The 24,891-nt window shown below is 33.1% G+C and overlaps 2 protein-coding genes and 1 non-coding gene across 10 annotated transcripts; 2 read left to right on the forward strand and 1 right to left on the reverse strand.

Moving 5' to 3' along the window:
- Positions 1–1,779: 1,779 nt before the first annotated feature.
- LOC7468146 (uncharacterized) lies at positions 1,780–8,099 on the reverse strand. Its single transcript, XM_024609649.2, has 14 exons — positions 7,912–8,099; positions 7,491–7,821; positions 7,188–7,381; positions 6,929–7,064; positions 5,977–6,252; positions 5,722–5,819; positions 5,351–5,465; positions 5,063–5,168; positions 4,259–4,352; positions 3,696–3,892; positions 3,114–3,213; positions 2,912–3,028; positions 2,656–2,712; positions 1,780–2,405 (listed from the first exon to the last, which is right to left on the reverse strand). The coding sequence occupies exons 1-14, from the start codon at positions 7,993–7,995 to the stop codon at positions 2,304–2,306; spliced, it is 2,007 nt and encodes a 668-aa protein (XP_024465417.2). The 5' UTR covers positions 7,996–8,099; the 3' UTR covers positions 1,780–2,303.
- A 43-nt stretch (positions 8,100–8,142) lies between these two features.
- TRNAT-CGU (transfer RNA threonine (anticodon CGU)) lies at positions 8,143–8,214 on the forward strand. Its single transcript has one exon. It is a non-coding gene; the product is annotated as a tRNA-Thr (tRNA).
- Positions 8,215–14,254: 6,040 nt separating this feature from the next.
- LOC7468147 (nuclear transport factor 2) lies at positions 14,255–20,142 on the forward strand. 8 transcript variants are annotated; one of them, XM_052456785.1, is made up of 10 exons: positions 14,256–14,595; positions 16,455–16,642; positions 17,331–17,631; positions 17,705–17,832; positions 17,932–18,042; positions 18,119–18,284; positions 18,386–18,507; positions 18,599–18,664; positions 19,543–19,594; positions 19,675–20,142. In XM_052456785.1, the coding sequence occupies exons 2-10, from the start codon at positions 16,457–16,459 to the stop codon at positions 19,911–19,913; spliced, it is 1,371 nt and encodes a 456-aa protein (XP_052312745.1). In that variant the 5' UTR covers positions 14,256–14,595; positions 16,455–16,456; the 3' UTR covers positions 19,914–20,142. The 8 variants fall into 8 exon arrangements, with proteins under 8 accessions (XP_024466976.1, XP_052312745.1, XP_024466975.1 ...); XM_052456786.1 differs by having other exon boundaries at positions 14,258–14,595; positions 17,331–17,625; XM_024611208.2 differs by having other exon boundaries at positions 14,255–14,355; positions 17,705–18,042.
- Positions 20,143–24,891: the final 4,749 nt, after the last annotated feature.

The raw sequence follows: 24,891 nt of genomic DNA on the forward strand, positions 1-24,891 counted from the left end.
AGTTAGATTTTATTGTTAGAATGATGTTTTGAATTCAAAGGCAAAAAATGGTAAAAAATGAAGAGATGCTTGTATGTCTTAAAGGATGATGATCTGATATGAATATTAAACCCAAACTTTTTAGTAGAGAAGGCCCCCTGGGTTACTGCTAGGGCAGGTTCATGTGAGTAAACAAGACTTCGCATCTGGCGAACCCAGTAATTAACCCGTACTGCACTATTCCTAAGAATGCAGGGAGTCGAGAAATAAGCAAAAAAGAATAATCAGTGAAAGGGCTTATTATCATTCAAAAACATGTTTGCTGTGTTAAGTTTATGTTTTAAAACTAAAACCATAAGAAAAATCTACTGGAACTACTGATAAAAATTTGCATCAGCCACCAATGCAGAATTACTCTGGAAGTACTTTCCCTTGAAAATCAAATATAGGACAGGTCTCGAATTTGCTATTCCTTCTCTATCTTCTAAAGAACCAAGAAGAATTTCTTTAGCCTAGTTTCATGATCATGCACTTAAGTAGCTTAATCATTAGTTGGAAATCAAAAGGCTAATACTTGAAGGGATATTGGAGAATTTGAAACTCATGGTGCATGGGTTATTTCACTTTTTTTTTTATTTTATTCATATATTTTATTAATATGAATGTTCGGAGAAACTTTCATATATCTTGATTAATTTCTCAGACCATAAAATTAACGATTATATAAATTTTTAATAACTCTAAAATTTATAAAATTTAAATTAATAATCTTTATAAATCAAATCTAAAACCTAATCAATCAAACTACAACTCTCTGATTAGTTCAACTATACCACCTCATTTCACCTTTTTTGCATGGACGAGTTACTCACGGATATAGACAGACACAAAAGGCATGCCCTTGCATGCAAGTTAATTACTGCACATAACGTTTACATTATCGTTGAGCTCACGTTGTTTCTTATTGTAATTAAAAGGCTGTCCATGTTCAGAGAAGGGGCGACCATTTCAACTTTTTTACCCGAAGATACTTCCTAGATATGTAAAGAGGTGACCATAACTATTATTATATTCTTAAATATTTTATTTACCTTTTAATAATTAAAATTTAATTTTAAGACAGTGTTTAAAAATATAGTTGAAACTGTATTTTTTAAAAGTTTAAAAAAATTTCTTTGTTTTTAATTAAAATTAATTTTTTTATGTTTTTTAATGTTCTAATATCAAAAATAATTTTAAAAAAATAAAAAATATATAGTTTAATACATTTTCGAATAAAAAACACTTTAAACTGCAACTTTCACCACATTCCTACACTCTCTCAAAAAGCCTACTAAAATATATTTTTTTATATCAATATATTTTAAGCTAAATACATGTGTAGCTAAACATAATTTTCCCATGATATATTTCTTTAGGATCATGTAAGCCACTCACGTAAGCAATTAAATTTGTTGAGAATCTATCAAGCATGCACGACCCAGTAAAATACTCGCATAATACAGGCTGGCTAACATCCACGAGGAGGACAACAAACCCTCTTAAATAAACTTAAAGGAGCATTTGCTAGTTGTCTGATTTCTCACCAGAAATCCACCAACATGACCGGAGCTCATGGCTCCACAGACATGGCTTGCCAATCGGACGCTCCTGCGTGAAAACTACGATGCAATGAGGAATTCAATCAGTTGCTCAGAACTTCCAAACTATTCTAGCCTCCTGATTGCAGATCAATCGAACAATTATTCTTCATGAAAAGAAAAGTTGTTCATTTAAGTGCAAGGCCACACCGGGACACTGTGAGCATAACTTGTACAAATATATTATTTTAAAAAACATATCCTACAACCATAACCTTGATGAACCTCGAGTTCAAAACTTTGTACCCAATAACTTAAGGGTGTGTTTGGAATTTTTAAAAAAAAAATACATGTATAATGTAAACGATTACAGTGTCAAAAATCCAGAAGCCCATTACTGACCCAGTGAAAATAAATGATATCCAAAAAAAGTATACCTAAAACAATACAATAGAAAATCGATTACATTGGCCCATTCTTCTAAAAAATAGATTACATTGGAACATCAACAGCACATGTTCATAAAACTTTGATGCACTCTGATCTGATGCCATTGGGGCTAGGTAGCTGCTATGTGTACTGGAAAAATGCTTTCTGGCTCACCAACACGCCATCCATTGTCAGATCTGGTGTGACCAGATTCAATATCCAGAAAAATGCAGGTCAGCATTTAAGGGCCAGAGAGGAAGACCTGCCCTGGGGTGAGTCATCCAGGTTTGAGGTACAAAGTATGATGGTACATTATCACGACCTGTTAATCATTACACTTCCTGCAGATGCTTGGTTTGCTGCACGATTACTTCCAAAGTTTTTTCGATTTGATTCCCTTGCAATTCTTGAACCAAACTAAAGCAGTTGCAAGACATTATATTGGATTAATAATCAAACTAAATGGATAGAAGTAGAGCTTCACATGAACAGTAACAAACACGGTAGCTGTGAGTTACATCTAGGTAGTTAAGACAGTCCATGGTCTCCAGACCTGTGTTCCTTTTTTCCTTTTGTAAATGCTTTAATCCTATCATAATATCCATCCTATTCATGGATCAGGCATGCAAAGCTGACTTAAATAGAAGCAACTTGAAGTAACACAAACCTGGATTGCTCTTTTAGGGAGAACAGCTGCCTCATGTAAACCAAGCATTTGTGCCACCTTCAAGACACATGAGGAGCAATAAACATCTGATCAGCATCGGTCACATAAAATAACAAATTGATGAACCCTGGTGAGAAGGGATTGTTCGACTAACAGTTCCAAGAACAGGTAAACCTAGGAGGTTGTCTTAACTCTTAAGAAAGGGTAGAGAGAGAAAAAAGAACAAAAGAATAAGTTAATAACAGATAGCACTGACCTCCCTGAGGATCTTCTTATCACCTGTTCCACTAGGTTGATCCAGGTTAGTAACCTCCCACAAAGGGATGTCAAGAAGCACCCTAATGACATCTTCATCCAAGAAAGGAAATCTAGCCTGATGAAAGAAATTAGATGCTTGTCAATACGTGAGAACAAGTATAGTAGACAAAGGGTGATGCATCTCGAAATGTTAGTGGTACCTCCTTTCCATTATCAGCAATGCATCTGTCATCTCTCCCCATATTTCGTTTCCATATTCTCTGCATATCCAACTTCATTTCCTCATTAAGCCCATGCCAACTGTTGACAGCACATCAAATTATAAGAGAGACTACAAATGCACACATGAACATTGGTGATTTTGTATTGATTTACAGTCTCTTAAAACAGAGACTTGGTTGATTAAAGGTATTTGTGCATCAAGCCAAAGGTGTATCCAAAGGAGTACTATACAAATCACTTCGGTAAAAACTCGCCTATTCTAATCACGGCCTAGAAAGCATCATGAATCATGAAACTTGAGCTTAGCAGTTGTTCATATGATAGAATTGAATGCATTTACAAAAGGAAACGAGACAAAAAAACAAGAGTTTTACTTCACAGGATGCAGAGTTCATAATTGTAACTTCAGACTTCAGAGTAACACAACACATTCAATGTGGACATGAAATTACAATGTGCTAACTACCAACACAGGCTGAGAACATGAGCATGGAACAAGCAGACACAATCTTAAGGAATGACAGCACCCACAAGTTAGCATGTACATGTTAAAACCATACCCGCCACATCTATATTTTGTTCTATGCCTTCCATAACCAGCACACTGCTCATCAGCACCCGAACCAACTAGGACAATCCTAGCCTCGGACTTGTAACTCAGGCGTTGTTGATTCTCGTCACTGTTAGTGCTAGGTCTTTCAGAGACCCAACCATCACCACTTGCAGCCAACCACAAAGCAACCCCTATGTTCAGGTCCTGAAGCATTAAGCCACAGTGTAACTTCACATATACAGGGATGCGTACTAACAGAATGTAGCATCACTGACAGAAAGAGGCATCTTTTAAAATTATCAATTAGCATGGTGATTTCTATTTTTAAATGGATGGAGAGTGTTTATTGCTAGTAATAAATTAACAATACCATACACACACCAATGAAAGGACCAGATGAAATAACGATCACATGCATATTTTATGTACATCACAAAATGCTCACAATTCCGAAGTTAATTCTAGTAAACAACATAATAAGCTAACTATTTAAATGCCTCCATGTATTCTACCAGAGCACCATATTACCCAATTCTAATAAACATGCACTTGTAAAATAAAACCAGATACCATATACGTGTTTGCAGGGTTAATAAGCGACATGACGTGCTTCATTTCCAAGGTCAATTTCGACAAGTCTGAATCAATCTCTACAAGCTTCCACCTGCATCATTGGTCAACAGTGACTATAATAGAAAGAATTCCAAAAAAAAAGGGAACATCATTCCGAATAAAATAAAACGAAAACATGTGAGCAAACTTGGACCCGGTCATCAATGGATACACTACTATTTAATCAGCAAGAGGATGCATTCATAGCCAGGTCAAATTAACCTTGGGTTGGGGGGGGGGGGTTTCTAGGGGGGGAAGTTGATGTTATACATGTTCCCTCTCTTGGGATCCACAAATATTTACTATTTTATGTTTTAAACACTATATTTGATTTGAAATTTGACTCGTGCCAAACACCATTTAAAGTTTCACCTTAATTCTTTTTACACCCTTGATGCTTCATCCTTAACTCTTAACCCCTTAACATTCCCCTCCAATTTTTTTGCCCCACACCAAACTCAACCTTAATGGAGATTTGAAACACAAACTTATTTAAGATTCCAATTCAAGTTGTAGAGGTTTTTTCCTTCCACTGGAACTTTCCAGTAAGTGCTTGAATTTCATTCTCCATTTGCCATGCATAATATAGCATCAACCTCTCCACAGCAGCATCAAAAAAGTGAGTGCCTTTGAATAACTGCACCTGAATGTGTTTAGGATTTCCAGTAGCTCTAACCTATCTTTATAAAAAACTAGAAAATTTCCCATTACAAGACCAAGACATGGAATATTACATCAAAAGACAAACATCTAATACTGTACCTTCTCAGTGGTGCAATTCTTCTCAGTTCCTTCACTCCTGCCTTGGCAGAGATTCTATCAGGAGCAGACTGACCATCAAAGCTCACATTAAGTAAGTCAATCCCATCTGCCACACAGAGAATTGGAATGGAGAATCAGCTCAACAAAAGAATCCGCAAGACAACATTTTCACTGGTTTTCTTAGTGTTCCAGTGTCAACTGCGTTGCAAGGGTTAACAGTAGTGCAGAAATTGATGTAGAAATAAAAGCAAAAATGAGCGAGGGCACTAGCTTAGTATGACAACTTACAGCTGGGATCTAGACACTCATCCAACAATGCAGAAAGTATCATAGAATCAAGCCCACCAGAAAACAAGACTGCCACTGGAACATGTTCTTCTCGTCTACTATAACATCTTCCTGCCTATGCATTCAACCCAAAAAATTCTATCAATTAAAACATACATAAATCACTTCTTGTAAGATTTGTGAATGCCAGAAATAGCTTGTTCAATACATTCTACATTGATTGAATTTAGAATATAACAGAAAAGAAAAGAAAATTGTGTGAGATTTAATCGCTTAAAACAACACCCGTTATATGTAAACACTATAAAAGTGTAAGTTCTCCAAGAGTATAAATCCACAATAAAGCTATTCAATTCAATTTTAGTTCTGACCTCGAAGATTCTGTGTTGTGAAGCGCGCAGCATCACAGATTTTCTTAGAGCACTTAACACATTATGAGCAGGCAATGAAATCATTGTTTGATTTGGCCCTACACAGTTAAAAAAAATCATAAGTAGGGGTCTCATGACAGTAAAACCATCAAGTTTAAAATTAGATCCATCTTCATGAGTCAAAATAAAAATATTTAGCAACTGAAGTTTGGAATTTTTACACAAATATATTACATATCGTGGTAGGATTATAACCTGATTCAAATGTCATTATGTCTGATGAAGCTGGATACATGTGATGTTGTCCCTCTAGAGTCCCGTTAAGTGAACCATGTAACTCATTGGGTTTTGGATTGAAAGAAACTCTCTCCCATTTAATCAGTTCCAATAGCATGGCATTACCCCATTCATGGTTTTTTACTTCACCAACAAGATATCCATCCAGCTTTGAAGCATCCATTGATAAGCTGTATATCCCACATGAAAGCTCCTCCCAAAAATTGTGGTGAGTTCCATTTTCAACTTCAAAATCTGCACCAATTGATGCTTATTAAAATAGCTAATTAGTTTAGTATAGTCTGCGGAAATTGGGTGAATGGCAGAAACAACTTATTGCCAAAAAAGGAGGTAGAAAAGAATTCCAGCAAGGGCTTAATGAGATACAAATGTTTAAACACACGAGGTCAAGAATGGTGCAAAAAATCTCTCAGAGGAGGCATTGCCTTATTTAAACATATGCTTTGTTGCTTGCACAAGTAAACAACAATCAGCCCCTCAAGATGTAGATAACAACCTGAAATGATTCGTGGTAGCCCAAGTAAGCAGCTTGCATAATTGCCAAGGCATTTTGCAACCTACCCAGAACTTAGAATGGTAGTAATGCCTATTGCACACAAATGAGAAATTTTAATGTTTTACTGCAGGAGTGCAAATCACCAAGCAATAAAAAAACAAAAGCAGTGCCAAACTAGTTAAAGAAAAATATGTGGAAAATGCGGAGGGAACAACAAGCATTCAAGAAATTGTTTCTATTGATGACAAGGAAATATCATCATTCCATCTACATTGCATACAATAATTTATCAACTAAACATGCTCATTTTAATGGCAAATATTGTTTCCAATCATGCAAATAACCTTGTCACCAACCAGAGTAAAAGAAAATGTAGCCAGGGGAACGAGTAAAGCTCTACCAAGCTATATGTACCAGAACTCTGATCAACAGAGGAAAATGGCGATACAGAAGATATCAGAAACCGAGAATCCTTCACAGTAGGCCAATGAACAACCAGGCTCCGCCTACCAAATGCATCTCGACCAAACCACAAGGTTCTTGAACTCTCCTGTACACAAGTAATTAAAGCTAACTTCAGCTCAAACAATATCAACAAAAATAAAAATCTAAGAAATACCAGTACCTCCTTTAATCTCGATCAAAACAAAACCAAGCCTATACCCATAATTACCTGCCAATAGATAATAGCCCACGGCCCCTTGATAGTTGAAAAAACATTCGGAACAGAACTACACCCATGTCCAGCAGCAGAGCAAGGGCCTGTGTGCCCATTGGAACCACAAGAGCAGCAATTTCCTAGAGTTTGCATTAGAACTTCACCATCATTTCTATCACTCTCCACATGAATTCCTCCAAATATTTCACCTTCAAACTTACAACACTAGATTAGACACGAGGTTAAAACCATTACGATACAAAACGTACATAACAGAAATCGAGAGAAAAAATATAGTATACAAGTCAGAAATTTTACCGTTATAAATTAGTACATTCCCGTAGGAGTCAACAAATGGCTGAATTATAGGATTCAGTCCCCTCAGCTGCAATGTGGCACCGATAAATAGCAGTTCGCCAACAGAATACCCTAGTTGATTATAATTACCAGCTTTGCCATTGGAGCAATTCTGCAAAAACGACTGGTCGTTTTCTATTTCAGCGTCGTCAGTTACTACAGACACCAATTCTCGGTCGTCAACAGAGCTCAAATTTTTATTATACTGAAGTATAATCTTCTTGCTGCCTAAGCTGTCAGGTCCTCGCCTCCGCAGAGCTGCTTTAAGATCATCTACGGAAACTGTAACTAACTGGTGCACCAAAAAAAAACAGGTAAATTAAATAGATAAAACTAATTGTGTGTATTGTGGATTAAACTGATTTATGAGAACTTTACTTACTGGCTCGGGGTTAAGAGATTGGAGAAGGGTGGATGATGATAAATCGATGCGAATCCCAGAGACAATCAGGGCGATTCCACACATCTTTCTCTTTCGCTGTTTTGCTGTTGCTGTGCCCTGAAGTAGTGTTCTTCGGGAGACAAAGAGTTTTGGAGGGTTTTAAGAGATTGTAGTTTTCTTGTTTTTTTTAAGTGCAATCGAGTTTAAAAGTTCGGTTTTTGACTAGCGAAGGCTTCCATAGCATAGTGGTAGTGCGTTCGCTTCGTAAGCGAAAGGTCGCGAGTTCGATCCTCGCTGGGAGCTCTGATATTTTTGTTTCATTTTTCGTATCAATCTCGGATAATGATATCCTTCCGATTTTGATATATTTACTCAATTGCCATTTTTTTTTAGGATTGTGGTTAACTTTTAAAAAAAATATTTAATGGGGAAAATTAATTTTCTTTTTTATTTCTACTTATTTTCGCTCCATTAAAATTACAAACATTTGTAAAACATGTAATGATTTTTTTTTGTTTTAGACGTGTGTGTTTTTTTGTTATAGTAATAGATTAGTTTTCTAACTCATGTTATCTTTTATGTTGGGTCAAATTTTCTTAAAAAAACATGTACAAGCCACAGGAAATTCTCTAGCAAATTTAATTTAACAGGTAAATTTTAAAAAGTTTCAACTTGACTTCTTGCATATCATGGGTTTTAAATTAAATTGTGGATGATTTATCTTGACTTGACCTAGTTAATTTAACAGGTTAAAAAATAACTCAAGCGATCATTAAAAAATATTTTTTGACTTTAAAAAAAATCAAGATAACATCTTTTTTTAGTATTAAGAATGCGACATATTAGATCGATATAGGCTCTTGAGGCTTCACTTGCAACTCAGATCATAAACTTCATCAAGTTTAACAATGTTTAAAAAAAATAACTATTTTTTTAAAAAAAATTAAATATTTGTTTGAACAACAATGACTCATGAAATGCAAATCAAACTAAATTATAAAAATCAATTCAAAATCAACTAAAAGTTAAATGATGAAATCAGTAAAAAATAGTAAAAATGATTTAATTGAAAAAAAATAGAAGATGAATTTTTTTTTTAAAAAAAAAAACTATTTGGTATTATTACAGTAATTAACTTTAAAAACTATTGACTCTTTGTCTATCATAGATTTCAAATTAATATGCACGAAGTTGACTTTACGTGACCCCGTTGACCTAACAAGTTAAAAAACAACCCAAACGATTGTTAAAAATCATTGGTTGACTTATAAAAAAATTTCAACATGATTTTTTTTTTAATATTGAGAAGACGATATATTATATCGATCCAAGTTTCGTGGTTTAACACGTCAAATTTGCATATCAAATCACGAACTTCATTAGATTTAATAACTTTGTTTTTTTAAGCTATTTTTTACTTGAGATGCTTGCAAAATTAGCTACTAACCGGATGTCAACTTATTAGTTTATCTCCACCTGTCTGAACGATACTTGAGACGGTGACAATTCCATAAAACACAAATTGAAACAAACTATGAAGATCAATTCAAAATCAATTAAATTTTGAATGATGAAACTTGTGTAAAGAAAAGCCAAAATCAAAATTAAAAAGAAAAGAATCCATCTAGCATTGTTATTAAACACCAACCTATAGCGTCAATCTTAAAACCTCCCAGCCTGACTCCCTAACTCGCCCGTGTTTAAAACTAACATGCATGGAAGTTGACTTTACATGAATCGGTTGACTTGATGAGTCCCAAGATAACCCGAACAACCAATTTAAATATGGTTTGACTTTAATTTTTTTAATATTAAGATAATAACGTATTTGATCGATTTGAGTTTCATGACCTAACTCGCAAAATCTATTATCTAAATCATAGATTCTATTAGGTTTTAACATTTTTTAAAAATAATTTTTTGTTATATAATTATATAATAACAAAAATAGATGTTTCCGAAGACCAAACACCAACATGTTATCCAAGATTGTGATAGTTTTATGAAAAATAATTTAAAATAAATTATAATAATTAATTTAAAATTAATAAGGTGTTAATGAATGAATTCGAGGGAAAAATTTGTTAGGTAGAATTTTCTTTAAAAAAAAAATATTTTTTGTTTTTGATTTTTTTTTAAATGAAGTACTTAACTGTTCGTATAAATAGAGTGAAGCACCATAAACTTTATCAACACAATCAACAACGAAACACTGCAAACTTTATCAACTCTTCCAGCAGTGCAGAATTTTATTTTTAGAAACCGAGGTGCTTCAATGTTCATGAAGCACCATAAACTCCGTCAACTTTATTATTAGTAGTATAGAAGAAATCCAAAACTCCTCGTTAATTTTGCTCTTGAAGATAGATGTGTCAATCAGGATCTCGACACTTATTAACGGTCGAAGTTGATTAATTGTAGGTGTGATTATTTCGGTTCGGTTTGGTTTTTATAAAAAAAAAATAATCAAACCGAATTTTTTTTTAAAAAAAACTGAAACCGAACCGAAACTAGTTCAAACCGACCGGTTTCTGTTCGGTTCGGTTTTGTTCTTTCAAGACAAAACCGGTTCAAACTGGTTTGACTCGATTTTTTCCGGTTTGGATAGGTTTTTTCGGCATTGCTCGGTTTTTTTCCAGTTTGGCTCAGTTTTTTTCGGTTGGGGTTCGATTCAGTTTTTTCAGTTTCAGGCTTATAAAACCGAAACCGAACCAAACTGGTCAGTTTTTTTAAAATTTTAATCAGTTTAATTAGTTTTTTTTCACGGTTTAATTTTTTAATTTTTTTTTCTGAAATTCTCAGTTTAATCAGTTTTTTAATTTTTTTACGTAACCCTAATTAATTCATCCCAGAACGTGTGTTTGTATAATTTACGAAACTCAAAAGCCAAAACCAGTGGAAACTAAAATAATTAATAGTGTTTCTAAACTCCAATCTAAAGAATCCAACTGTCCTTTATATGTATCCAACGGTTTAAATTTTTTTAAAAAAAAACGGATTATTTTTTAAATTATTTTTTAAAGTATTTTTTATTTAAAAATTTATTTTAAAAATATTTTTTTAAAAAAATATTCTTGATATTAACACATTAAAACAATCTAAAAACATAATATATAAATTCCATTTTTTATTATATGTAAAGATATATTATTTACAATGTGAAGCAAAATTCGTCCCATTTAAAGAAGCAAATTGAACATCGGTTAATTATTAGGTCCAATCAAGTCAGTTTTACGAACACAGAGACAATTATACAGGCAGAATGCTAAATTAAATAATCAATAGTATTGAATTTCAAGTGTATGTTATTTTTCCAAGTAGAAATTTTAAATGTACTTACAAATATAATCACTGTCATCAAAGAACTGTGATGGTATTTCTTTAAATTTTAATTTTTTTTAACATAATAATATTAAGAATATATTTTTTAATATATTTATAAGTAAAACATTAGAAATATACTAAAATTGCTCAGTCTTTCACTGTAGCAATCCACAGTGAAAGGCTGAGCTGTTTTTTTTTTTTTTTAAGCTGTTTTTCTTCATATTTTTTTCTTTTTTGATGCCTTTAGTTTTTTCTTTTTTTCTTTGTTTTTTATCTTTTAATAAATTTTGTTTTGTTTAATTTAGTTTAAGCTATTTTTTTCATTTTTTTAATATTTTCTTTTTTGATGCCTTTAGCTTTTTTTTTTTCTTTTAATAAATTTTGTTTTGTTTAATTTAGTTTGTTAATGTTAATATTTTTTTAATTTAGTTATCAGACTTTTATGACATTGATCACGAGTTTAACATGTTAACTTGGTTTCACGAGTTAACCCATATTTTTTTTTAATTAATTTTTTTATTTACTTTAGTTTGTTAATGTTAAATTTCTTTCTTATCAGACTTTCATAACACATATCTCAGGTTTCACGGGTTAACTTGGTTTCACGGGTTAACCCAATTAATTCTGGATTAACCCGTCTATTTTTTTTTTGTTTTTTTTTTTTTGTTAATGTTATTTTTTTTTTATTTAGTTATCAGACTTTCATGACAAGGATCTCAGGTTTAACAGGTTAATCTGGTTTGACGAGTTAACCCGGAGTTTTTTTTTTGTGTTTTTTTCTTTTTAGTTAATTTTTTTCGTTTACTTTAGTTTGTTAATGTTAAATTTCTTTCTATTTAGTTATCAGACTTTCATAACACATATCCCAGGTCTTACGGGTTAACCCAGTTAATTCTGGGTTAACCAATCCATTTTTATTTGTTTTTTTTCTTTTGTTAATGTTAAATTTTTTTTATTTATTATCAGACTTTTATGACATGGATCCCGGGTTTAACGGGTTAATCTGGTTCGACAAGCTAGCTCAAAGTTTTTCTTTTCTTTTTAATTATTTTTTTTTGTTTAATTTAGTTTGTTAATGTTAAATTTCTTTCTATTTAATTATCAGACTTTCATGACACATATCCCGGGTTTGACTGGTTAACCTGGTTTCACGGGTTAACTGAGTTAATTATTGGTTAACCCATCAACTTTTTTTTTTTTTTAGTTATCAAACTTTCATGACATGAATCCCAAGTTTGTTGGGTTAACCTGATTTGAAGGGTTAACCCAGTTAATTCAGATTTTTTTTTTCTTCATGTTGGTTTTTTTTCTTTGTTTTTTTCTTTTTAATTAATTTATTTAATTATCATACTTTTATGACACGATCTTGCAGCCAGACCCACATCCAAGGCTCTTGGATCTGGTGTTGCAGTCAGACTCACTTAAACTTGAGTTATGTAAGTTTAATATTATTATCATTATTATAAATATTACTCTTGGGTCAAGCGTTGCAGTTAGACCCAAGACTTTTGGGTATATCTTTGCAGAAAGACCCAACACTCTTAGATCTTAGCCTTTTTTTATATTTTTATGCAAGAAAAAAAAATTAACCCGTGGGTATGCCTTTGTTTTTTTCCCTTTTCTTTTCCTTTTTAAGTATTTTATTGTGGACTGCACAGTGTAGTCCATAGTGAAAAAGCTGATGCCTTTAGTTTTTTTTTGGCTTTTTTCTTTTTTCTTTTTTAATTATTTTTTAATTTACTTTCTTAATATTAAATTTTTTCTATTTAATTATCAGACTTTTATGACATAGATCCCGGGTTTGACGGGTTAGCCCAGTTAATTCTGGGGTAGCCCGTCAATTTTTTTTTCTATTTAGTTATCAAACTTTCACGACACAAATCCAATGTTTGACGGGTTAACCTGGTTTGAAGAGTTAACCCAGTTAATTCAGATTTTTTTCTTTTTCTTCATTAGTTATTTTCTTCATGTTGGTTTTTTTCTATGTTTTTTTTCTTTTTACTTAATCTATTTAATTATCACACTTTTATGATACGACCTTGCAGCCAGACCCACATCCAAGGTTATTGGGTCTGGTATTGCAGTCAAACCCACTTAAACTTGGGTCATGCAAGTTTAATGTTATTATTAATATTATAAATATTACTCTTGGATCAGACGTTGTAGCCAAATCTAAGATTTTTAGGTATAGTTTTACAGAAAGACCTAACATTTTTAAATCTTAATTTTTTTTAATATTTTTTATGAAAAAAAAAAAAACATGCGGATCGCACAAGTCAACTAACTAGTATATTTTAAAAGACAACAACATAGTACAAAACACCTTCGTAATATTTGATTAGGCCGTCTTTCTCAAAAAAGACATGTCGCCGTCATCCTAGAATGTATCACCAAGTAGCTCAGTGGTCTGTGCATTCCCTTCTCGTGTGACGTGGCGAGTTTCAATTGGTATTCAGAGTTCCATCGCAGACATAACTAATAGCACAACGATTGGTGACAGCTTCGGGTGGTTTGAAAGTTAGCTGGCTTTTTTTAAAAAAAATATATTTTTTAGAAATATATAAAAAATAATATTTTTTATTTTTTAAAATTTTATTATTAATTTTAGTACATCAAAATAACAATAAAAATTAAATTTTAACCTCCCTCTGTTCTAGCAAACGGGTGCTCAGTTACGGCTAGGGAAATGCTGGATGTCAGCTTTTCACCGCAATCTAGATTATTTTTCTACTTATTTATTCACTTCCCGGAAAAAAAAAATGAAAAAATAACAATCAATCTCTAACCGCAAGTGTAAACCACACTCCTCAACTTCCACGCAATCTCACTTGCTTGTAAGCGCGTTCAATCCCACGGCTCTCTCTCGCCAACCCTCACTACCATACAAGTTATCCGCCCAATAAAATCATCACCGTCAAATTACGCTATCCAACTCCATTAAAACACCCAGGACCCCACAATATAGCCTCACGCGACACCCTCTTTTATGGCACAAGAGTGACAGTACAACGTCATTGTTAATAGTTAACACACACACACACACACACACACACAAGTTCGTTCGCAAGAGAAAAGAGAAGGAAGAGAAATAGAGAATTACAAGTCGAGGGAGAAATCTAAGTACAGTTCTGTACTTTTCTATATTAATCAAAATTTTCTTTTATTCGTTGTAGTATAAAAATCTTCTGTCGTTTGTACCTTTCTTCACTAGCAACCGCACCATTGCGTCTTATTTTTTTCTTCTCTCTATACTGGTAATAATAACTATTTAGCGCCGCAAGGGCACGGTTAGTGTAGTAGTAAATTTATTCAATATCTCTCTCGGCGGCGAGCGAGCGAGTTTATTGCTGCTTTAACAAGGTTAGACATTACTTAATCTTGCTTTTGTTTGATTGGTTGTGATGTTTTTGTTCGTTCATGGAGTATCTGCTACTGACTGATTGATTGAATCTGAAGGATTGTTAAATTAAGGGATTGCATTGTTAAATTGGTATTAGATCTGAGTTTTATTTTATTTTAATTTAGATCTGGGATTTTTTTTATGCGAGTGGTTAGAGTTTGACGTGATCCACTGTTTTTATTTTTTTGTATGTTATTTTTAGTTTTTTCTGTTCTTCTGGTTGCTGGATTGGATTTAGCTATTAAGTTTGATTCTTTTGTGTTTTTTTTGGTCACCGATAACGTTGTTGTTTTTGCCTAACATAAGTAGTAAAATCTTAGCTTTGTTTGTGAAGAAGTTAGTATTGGTTTTTTATTGGAAGATGCAGAAACATTGCGTGTTTTTTTTTATTAGTGTTACCGCATACGCTACTGTTGGTGTTATCATGTTTCTTCTGTCTTGTTTTCGACCCAATTTTTTAATAAACTGGTTTTTCTGCTTTCAAGCCCTATACTCTTAAAGCATATGGTTTACGGTTTAGATATCAAGATAATGAAATTGGTTCAGCATTAGTTATGGGGTTTGATACTCTTATGCAGCCTCATCTGTTTTTTTAGATTATCTGTTATTTTCTATTCATTAGTATGTTAGGAAACCTGGGTTTTTGAGCGTTTTAGATTATGGAGGATCACACGTTCATGTCAATTTTCTATTCACTAGAAACGAGGGCCCAGAGTGTTAGTGACAGAGGTTTGGATTCTGCAAAACAGTCTTTTTTGTGGGATTTAGGGACCCTCTTATGATTAATTTAGTGATTTTATAGTGAGGAGTTGTAATAAATGAGCATTAATTTCTAAGAACAAAAATATTTATTTTTTGATTGTGTATGATAAATGCTAAGAATATATGGTAAGAGAATGGAGATTTTGAACCCTTTACATGGGTTGTTCAACGAATATTTATAACTTTTGTATATTGAACTTTCTTCTTTTTGTTCAAGGGGCTGGCGACCTTTTTTCTATTCACATTTAAGTGGGGAGGAAGTCCCTTTTATCAATATTAATGTTGATGTAAGTGTCTTCTTACACGGCTTTAATATTGATGGAAATACCACGTGCCTATAGAAGGTGATCTTAAGTCATTTTGTACATAACATTAATGTCGATGAGATCAACCTTTATAATCAACATTAATATTGATTGACATGTATCTAGCTCTTATAGGATTTTTTACACGGCTGGGGTGTAGGGAGATGATGTCTCTAGATTTCCATTTCGTATGTTTGGATCTGGAACGATCCTAGACCTAAGGATGCTGAGTCTAGTATCCTTCTAGTTTAGAGACACTTGGGTTGAGCGTATAGCTGAGCTCAAGAAAGTTGGGTTTGACATCTTTCCGGACCCACATGTATTTGGGCCTAACGTGTGGTTGAGCCCAAGAGAGTTGGGCCTGGTATTTTGCCAGATTCTCTCCCCATAGGTTTTGACTTTTGTTGAGCTTTTATAACGGGTCATTCTTCTCTTAGCCTCTCTATCTGGACCTTTTAAGTAAATGGATTTTAGCATAAAACACATTGATCCAAATTCCATCCATTAAGAAGTCAAAGCCTCTACGTTCGTGCTATCTTTTTTTTTTTTTTAAACGGTGACCTTATGTCTGATTTCAAGTATCATGCTTAATATTCTTTGATGTTCAGTTTCCTATTTGTTAGTAGCTTTACTTATCACTCTCTGTTTATTTATATCTTTATGTAACTATTGTCTGGCTTCAATATAAAACCCTCATTAGTGGATAATATATCTTTATTCCTACAGTGAATAACATATCTCTATTCCTACAGAGATGGCAACGCAGGTGGATGAATCTACCGTCAAACTTGATCCAAAAGTGGTGGGGAATGCTTTTGCGGAGCAGTACTACAACACCTTGTCCAAGTCTCCCGAGCTGCTTCATAACTTTTACAATGATGCGAGCTTGATTGGCAGGCCAGGCTCAGATGGTTCAGTGTCTCCTATTTCAACTTTAGAAGTATGTTTTGTGTAACAAAAGTTATTGTTTATGAGTGTAGATTGTTTATTATTGTGTTAAATAACTCCTCAGCAAGAAATAACAGCAATATTCTTGTAAACTGAGTCACCCTAATGCTATTCTTTTCATATCGATTTTATTCCACTAGCTTATCCCTTAGTTCATATTTTGTTTGGTTGGAAATGAGTGCTGTGTGAGAATGCGATCTTGATTCCCATTCCCGATAAGATTCCCATTTAATTTTTTCCGTAGTCTTAAACTCAATTGTCATGGGGGCTCGACACTATCTAAGAATTGAAATTTAACTTGCTTAGAGTACAAGTACTCCCATTTCTTTGTGAATCAAATGGCATTACATGAAGAGAGGAATTGAAATCTCTTTTCATCCCCAATCCTATACAAACCAAACATGGCATAGAAATTAATTCATGTAGTACTGGTGCTATGAGAAAAGGTTGGTTCTACTAGTTTCTGCCATTCTTTTTTCCTCCAAAAACAAATTTAGAACTAGAATTGTTATGCATTTCATCACTTAAATCTTGATTTATTTGGGACTTTGGTTTCGAGTTCATGAACCTTGGATGCTGAAGTTTTCCTGCTTACACCAATGTTTATGTTTGTTTAACTGTTTTTTTATTTGAAATTGTGGCCTTCTCTGATAATGAAATTTGGAATTTTTTGGGTGCAGGAGATTAAAAAATTGATCCTCTCTCTTGACTATAAGAATTGTGTAGTCGAGATACAGACTATTGATTCTCAGGAATCTTATGAGAATGGGGTAATGGTGTTGGTTACTGGTTTCTTTGCTGGAAAGGACAGTACCAGTCAAAACTTTACACAAGCATTTTTCTTGGTCCCGCAAGATGATGGGAGGAGATATTATGTTTTGAATGATATTTTTAGATACATGGAAGAATCAGAGAATAAGAAAATTATTGATGAAGACAACATTGCTCCAGCTACACCTGTTATCCCATGTCCTGGTAGGGGTTCATTTATGGTTTCGTTGTTTCTTTTGTTACTTTAATGCATAAATATTTACTAGTAGTTTTGTAATTACAGAGCCAGCCTCCATTCCTAATCACTCTGTCTCTGCCAATATGTCTACCACTTTGGAGGAGGGTGATGATCAAGCTAAAGAATCCGGTCATCCTTTGGACAATGGAGAGATTCCCACTTATGAGAAGGAGGTGGTTGTCGAGAAAGTTGTTACCACTCAGAATGACGATCAAGCTAAAGAATCCGGCCATCCTTTGGACAATGGAGAGATTCCCACTTATGAGAAGGAGGTGGTTGTCGAGAAAGTTGTTGCCACTCAGAATGATGCTCACCCAGTTTCTGAGGCAGTTGCTTCTAGTGTCCAGGAGGAGGATGCCCCCAAGAAGTCCTATGCATCAGTGGTGAGTAAATTTACATTTGTTTTACAGGAGAATCGTTACTCGAATGATTGATTTATTTTTTTTTGGTTTTTTTCAGGCAAATGCATTGAATTTCAAAACACAACCATTTCAACAGAGGGTATCACCCGTGAAACCTGTGAAACAGTCACATACAGCTGTACCACCTGTGGTCACTTCTCAACAAACAGGTTCTCGCCCTCCCAGCAACAATTCTGTGGAAATCAATAACAACAGTGCTGCAGGTTTTTATCTTTTTTTAAAGTGTATATATGGGTTTTTACCTGGAGTGAGCTTTGTAGCTTTTCTTTCACCACCTATCTGCTTTTCATTTTTCCTGTTTCAGTTGAGGGTTACTCCATATTTGTTGCAAATTTGCCTCTGGATGCTACTGTTGACCAGCTTGTGCAGGCTTTTACAAGATTTGGGGCTATTAAACCTAATGGTGTGCAAGTCAGAAGTTATAAGGTTAGTCTCATGTTTATTCTTGTAAAATTGGGTGTTGAAAATTGTTTTTTGAAACTATATTTATTTGTTTATGTTGCTCATCTATATACAGCAAGAAAAGAACTGTTTTGGTTTTGTGGAATTTGAATCAGCTGATTCTGTGGAGAAGGCCGTTGAGGTATTGTTGTTTATTTTACTTTTTTTTTGGCTGAAAGTTGTTGCTTTTTTGTTCCCTGGTTGTTTGCTTAAAAGTTGAATACTGCATGGTGGTGTACTCAGAATTATTTCCAAGTTAAATTTCATTAATTCTATAATTTTATCGTTATTTAGTCCCTTGTTATAATATTTATAATATTAGGATTTTATCACTTTGGAACTTCTATGGTAGTAGCATTTATTTCCAATTTTAGTTAAACTCTTTCAGGGCTAGATAAAGCACTTGTATGGTGGCACCTTTTAATGATGAATGGAAGTTGAGAATCTCTGTTTCACCTTGAGAGGTGGATATCTTGATTCAGGAAACATCCCTTGCGGTCTCAAGGGTTGCCAAGTGAATTCTAGGTGTCTTTATCCTCATTTTACCTTTTTCTTTTATTTCTACCCTTGTCCTGCATCGCTACAACTTTGCCTGTGTTTGGATAGGCTACAAACATTTGTTCCTTTGACTTTCAGCACTTGTATGCTTCTGTCGTTCCTCTGTTGATGGAAATTTTTTGTGGACACATTCAGATAATGTCATTAAACCTAATTGTTCAAGTGATGTTTATCTGCCAACACTTCGTGTTTATGGGCAACTTGTTTGAAATCTGGTTCATTATTGTATTCTGCAAAGTTCTCTCTCTTCTCTGCCCCCATTTATAGGACTCCCCCGAGTGGTTTTTTGAATTTGAAACCCTCCATCTCGGGGTGGTGTTACAGCACCTCTTCTATGATTTATTGTGGGTACTCATTATCAGCTATTCCGTACTCGATTTCCTGTTTCAATATATAAACTTTAACTCAAGTTAAGCTACAATATTGTTGTTCTGCACGAGTCTGAGATGTGTGCCTTTTCAGGTCTCTACTGTCATGATTGGCACTCGAACAGCGCATATTGAGAGAAAGAATGGTAAGTTGAATTATTAATCCATTATTTGTCGTGTTTGGTCCAAACAGTTGGAGAGCGCATAACAATTGATAATGTTTCAGCAGCAAAAAATGGTGGTGAAAAGTATCCTTCAAGAAAGGGTGGTTTTAGGAATGGCAATTTTAGGAGCCGTGGAAACTTAAATGGAGGCCATGGCTATGGCAGAAATGATTTTGAGAATCAGGGTGGAGTCTCTGGTCAATCTTGGGGCACAACTGGACGCAATGGAGAAGCTAACAAGAAAGTTTATCTAAATGGGGAAGCTAGAGGTCCCCGTCAAGCTCGGGCTGAGAATAACTAGACAATCTCTTTCGCTAGAATTTTGTTTCTTGCATTTTTTTTTCCCGATTCACAACCAGATAGGAAAGATTAGAGCAAATAGATCAAGGCATTTTAGTTTTTCGCTCTTAAGATTTTGGCAAGGTTAATTGAGTAATTGCTAGGTATCATGAAAACAGATTATGCAGGGTTTTTATGCTTTGGGATATTATTTCTTAAGAAATTATTTCAAAGAATTTTTCTGGTGTTGATGATATGGTTTTACACCATGATTTAGTTTTTGTGCCTCCGAGAAAAATATGTCACTATTGTTATTTGAAAGGAAGCATATGAATCTTCGAGCTCATTGAAGTAGAAATACAAGTGTGGAGGCTCATGCCATCTCTGTTAGTGCCATCGAGTTTCCGTCGTCTTCCTGTATTATTTACTGAAGTACTCGGGGAAACTGCAGACTGCTAGTTTCTCTTTGTTCGTACAAGTACCAGTGTCTATCCCGAGGCGCTTTCAATCCACTGGTCAGAGCAGCTGTCTTCCAATAGCTGCCATACTTGACACTTGTTTGTTTACGGGTTTTGAGGGGCAGGGAAGGGAAAGTTAGGGTTAAAACCCTCGATCCTCGGATGGCTTTCAGTACTGTGAATTCAGGCAAGGTTGGGTGTCTTTTTTAGGTCAAGATTATCAAATGACAGTCGCCCCGAGTTAAAATGAAGAATTTTCTTCTATCTCTTCCATATCCAAACAGGAAAAGGTTGAAATACTGCCGTTTCCCTTCCTTTCCCTTTTTCTTTTTTAATCTATCATCAGTTCCTTGCCCTTTTGTCCATTCAAACACGTTGTTGATCTCTCTAGAATAATCTCGATATGTTTTTACCCAACATGTGACCCTCTGTATTAGATGACGATTCCCATAAATGGTGAGAATTAACCACGTCATCTGGTCCCTGTCCCCACTTCGACTCTGTGGTAGATAGCATTTCTGGGAATTCGTCAAACAGTCTCAAATATGCTCTTCTGATCTAGTATTCTTTCAAATAAACCTAATTTATTATTTCTCATTTCTTTCAAAGATTATCGTATATAATATTTGTAAAAAAGAAGAAGACATTATTGTATATAATCAATCGCTGCCAAAAGTCTTGACGATGTGTTTCATCGGCAAACTAATCTGATATGAAAAAAAACGAACGAGGAAAAAGAAGAACTGTAAGGATTTGAAGACACAAGTGGACCAGGGTGGAGCCAATGATCAAGGGATTCCCGAAAAAACAATAATAATGTTCTCCTTAAATGGCTTGGTCAAAAGATTCCATTGTTAAATCAGTAATCATGGAATTTCTTGACTCTTTCGAAGGTGTTGTTCAATCAAATTCAAGAGTCGGGTATCTAACGATTTATTTGGCTGAATGGAACGAATTAATTCTAGTTACTGGGGGGATATTTATCATTAGAAGATTATTTCCTCATAAATGGATGGCCTGACTCCTCACATGCATAAACAGATGTGAGAATCACCTTCGTCTGAGGAAGCGCATGTGAAAACATGTCCCTCCACTAAAATCTATTAATATTGGTGATTTGGTGGGGCTTTTTTTTTTAAAAAAAAATCTTTTCCGTGTTTATATACGTATATACACACACGTAATTTATTTAGTCATTTTCTTACTGTCTTTGTTATTTAAAACAATTATAGTTACATTCCATGATTTATAATTTATAAGTTATATAACACCTTGTATTCTTAATTAAAGATAAAAAGAAATAGATAGATAACCTCAGTTATTGAAGAATCTATAAATGGAATATGAAAATCTTGTTCTTTGGACACATCAACGCAATTGGCTTTTCGACTTTGATGGATAATTGAGAGAATAGTCAAAGTTGATTTTTAAAATATATTTTTTAAAAAAATATATTAAAATAATAATTTTTTTTTTAAAAAATATTTTTAATATCATCACATTAAAACAATTCAAAAAATTAATTTTAAAAAAAAATTAAATTCTAACAAGAAAACAAATTCAACCTCAATTATTCCAAACGAAACCTTAATTATAAGAAAATATTGTTATTACTTCCAATAATTGCTATTAAAAAGGTATTTATGATTGTAGTGCTAAAAATATATTAAAGTAATTTTATTTATTTTTTATTTTTTAAATCAGTAAAATAAAATAATTAAAAGTACCATCAATTAAATATTTTTTAAAATTATTTAAAAAAAAAAAAAACAACAACAACAAAAGATGTAACAAGCAACCCTCAGAAGGCCTGCAGTGGTTTTGCCCTCGTTCAAAACATTACATCTGCTAGTCCTTTTCACCTTAGCCATGATCAACACGTGACGTGCAGATGTGTCGGAGAATCTTAAAAACTACACGTCAGCATCAATGACGTGTCCTGGCAAATCATCCTACGAAGATCTCCTGCCCCCCACTTCTTTTTTGCCGGTCTTTTTTTCGCCTTATCATTAAAAATGCGTATGTCCTAACAGTAAAAAACACGTCGACGACAGGCCTCCACCACTTTGATGGTTTCCTATTTTGGTCGAACAGCTATTATTCATGTATAGAATTTCTTTTTCCCTTTATTTATTTATGAAATAGATGTTAAAATTAAAACCATTCGAAAAAAAAGATAAATATTAGCATCGGTTGAGCTATGAATTCAAGCATTTATACATACAAGTCAGAGTTGTGATTAGGTTAAGTAATGTATAAACAAATATTAAACACACGAAATTTAAAAAAAGCTGCCTTCTAAAATTACTTGTTTATTATCTATGTAATCTACTTTTCACCATTCATTGAACTTAATTACGTATTTTGATTGAAGAACTGTGTAAAACTACTACTTAGATTATTAATTTTTAAACCTAATTATGTTCTTAATTATCCATGTAAGCACTAACCTTTACTTATCTATGTAAGAGCATGGAGTTGGGTTCAAAAATAGTGGAGTGGGGATAATATCACTTTACATCATGCCGATTTAAAACCATCATATTAGTCGTTAAAAAACATTTTAAAACCTAATTATATCTGCACTATACTATATCGATTAACTTCATGTAATTTTAGTTGTTATAAAATCAAGGCAAGATTAGATGAGATTATTTTGGTCATTCAATGTATTCATGAATTGTGATGGTTTAGCGTGTTTTTATATATATATATATATATATATATATATATATATATATATATATATATAAAATTCATGTTTTAAAATGATCAAAGACAAGGTGAATATCCAATATCTTTGAGCCTACGTACATGTATATGAGCCTGACAAGTTTTTGGACTCAGTATTTCTAAGTTTAAATACGCATTGAGCTTACATACATACATGTCTTGCAAGCTACCACACCCGACATCTCTGGGGTCAGCTACACGCTGAAGCCACGTGTATGTAAACCTGACACACTACCAGACCCGACATTCCCATGCTTAGCATCTCACATAAGAAACAGGTACTAACTATTGATCACTTGAATCTATTAAATACTAAATATCGGTTATCAGCCACCTTGAACAAGAAAAACGAATTAGGTTCTTAGGATTGAAAAATTATCTAATTATTTAATATATAAGCCCCAAATTACTTAAATTATTTGAGATGTCATCTTATTGAAAATAATAACACAATCTAATTAGACATATATTTTATTTTTATTTATAACGAAACTCGTAAAAATATGAAAAGTAGTAAATATATCTAGATTTTACTCGATCAGTGCCTCGGACACACCGGTTAGCTTTTTCACTAGCCTATTTGAAATTCTGGGGCAAATAACTTCTTCGTAGAGCACATCTTAGTTGACTTGACTAATTAACTTGTGCGCATCTTGCCCTGAGCAGTAAGATTAGCACGCACTTCTTAATTATAACATGAAACCAATCATGGATTCGAGGAAAGAAGTACATTAATTAAAGCATCTTATAGACCGTCCCAATCAAATTAAGCGATTTAATTGAGATATATTTTAAATGCAATAATTACGCCCACGACTCTTTTACACTTTTTTAATTAGTTTGATAAAAAAAGAATCTTCATGGAAAATAATTTCAAGCTCTTTCATGGATGCACGAACAAACAATTTGGGATCCATTTTTTAATCAAACTCTATCATTAGATATATTTTTAGACCATATTTTATACATCAAGAATAAATTTATCTACTCAACATAAATAATCTGTTTAGAAATGCGGTATAATTTGCATTTTAAAAATAAAAGGCAGCAAAAAATTTTTATTATTTTTTAAAAATAAAAATCGTACCGTTTAAATATAAATTGTTGGCGTCAAAACTAGGCCAGTGCAAAATTTTAACCTTGCTGACGAAGAAAAGGGAACACTGAGTTTAACATCTAAGCCAGCCTCTCCTCAGGTTATTTAGGTACAGTGTAGGATTGCATTTTAAACGGTTTTTTATAATTTGTTTTTAAAAAATTTATTTAAATTTATTTTTTTATATTTGTAAATTATTTTAATATGTTAATTTAAAAAATAATATTTTTTTTAAATAAATTATTTTGATGAATTTTCGAGTGAAAAACACTTTGAAAAACAACCGTTACCACACTTTCAAGCACCTATTTAATAATACTTTTTTTTCATTAGATTTTTTTTCTTTAATTTTTTTTTAAATCTATGTTTTTTCAGTTTGTTTTATATAAGATTATCCTGATCTCATGACTTATGTCATGTGTTTGGCAAGTTCACCTCGGTTGACTTGAGTCATTTTTTCTGTTTTTATTTTTAATTGAATTTGTTTTAATTTTATTTTTTAATATTTAATTAAATGAGAATCGTCCCGTTATTTTTAAACCTGTCAAGTCAACTGAATCATATTAAATTGTTAAAATAATTATGTACAAAATATATTAAAATACAATTAACTCTTCTAAATAGTTTTTTTTAGATGCCCTTACCAATAACGGTTTTATTATGTTATTTTTCAAATATTTTTCTAAATATTTTCTCAAATTTTTTATCTCACA

Source organism: Populus trichocarpa, chromosome 10 (assembly GCF_000002775.5).
Source record: "Populus trichocarpa isolate Nisqually-1 chromosome 10, P.trichocarpa_v4.1, whole genome shotgun sequence".
Lineage (NCBI taxonomy): Eukaryota > Viridiplantae > Streptophyta > Magnoliopsida > Malpighiales > Salicaceae > Populus > Populus trichocarpa.

Excerpts from the sequence above, each read along its gene's own strand:
- LOC7468146 (XM_024609649.2), bottom strand. The coding sequence starts at position 7,995 with ATGTGTGGAATCGCCCTGATTGTCTCTGGGATTCGCATCGATTTATCA. Across the intron at positions 3,029-3,113 it reads TTGCTGATAATGGAAAGGAG|GCTAGATTTCCTTTCTTGGA; the intron begins GTACCACTAACA and ends TTCTTTCATCAG. Across the intron at positions 2,406-2,655 it reads TCCCTAAAAGAGCAATCCAG|TTTGGTTCAAGAATTGCAAG; the intron begins GTTTGTGTTACT and ends CAACTGCTTTAG.
- LOC7468147 (XM_024611208.2), top strand. The coding sequence starts at position 16,457 with ATGGCAACGCAGGTGGATGAATCTACCGTCAAACTTGATCCAAAAGTG. Across the intron at positions 17,632-17,704 it reads TATCCCATGTCCTGGTAGGG|AGCCAGCCTCCATTCCTAAT; the intron begins GTTCATTTATGG and ends TTGTAATTACAG. Across the intron at positions 19,595-19,674 it reads GCATATTGAGAGAAAGAATG|CAGCAAAAAATGGTGGTGAA; the intron begins GTAAGTTGAATT and ends ATAATGTTTCAG.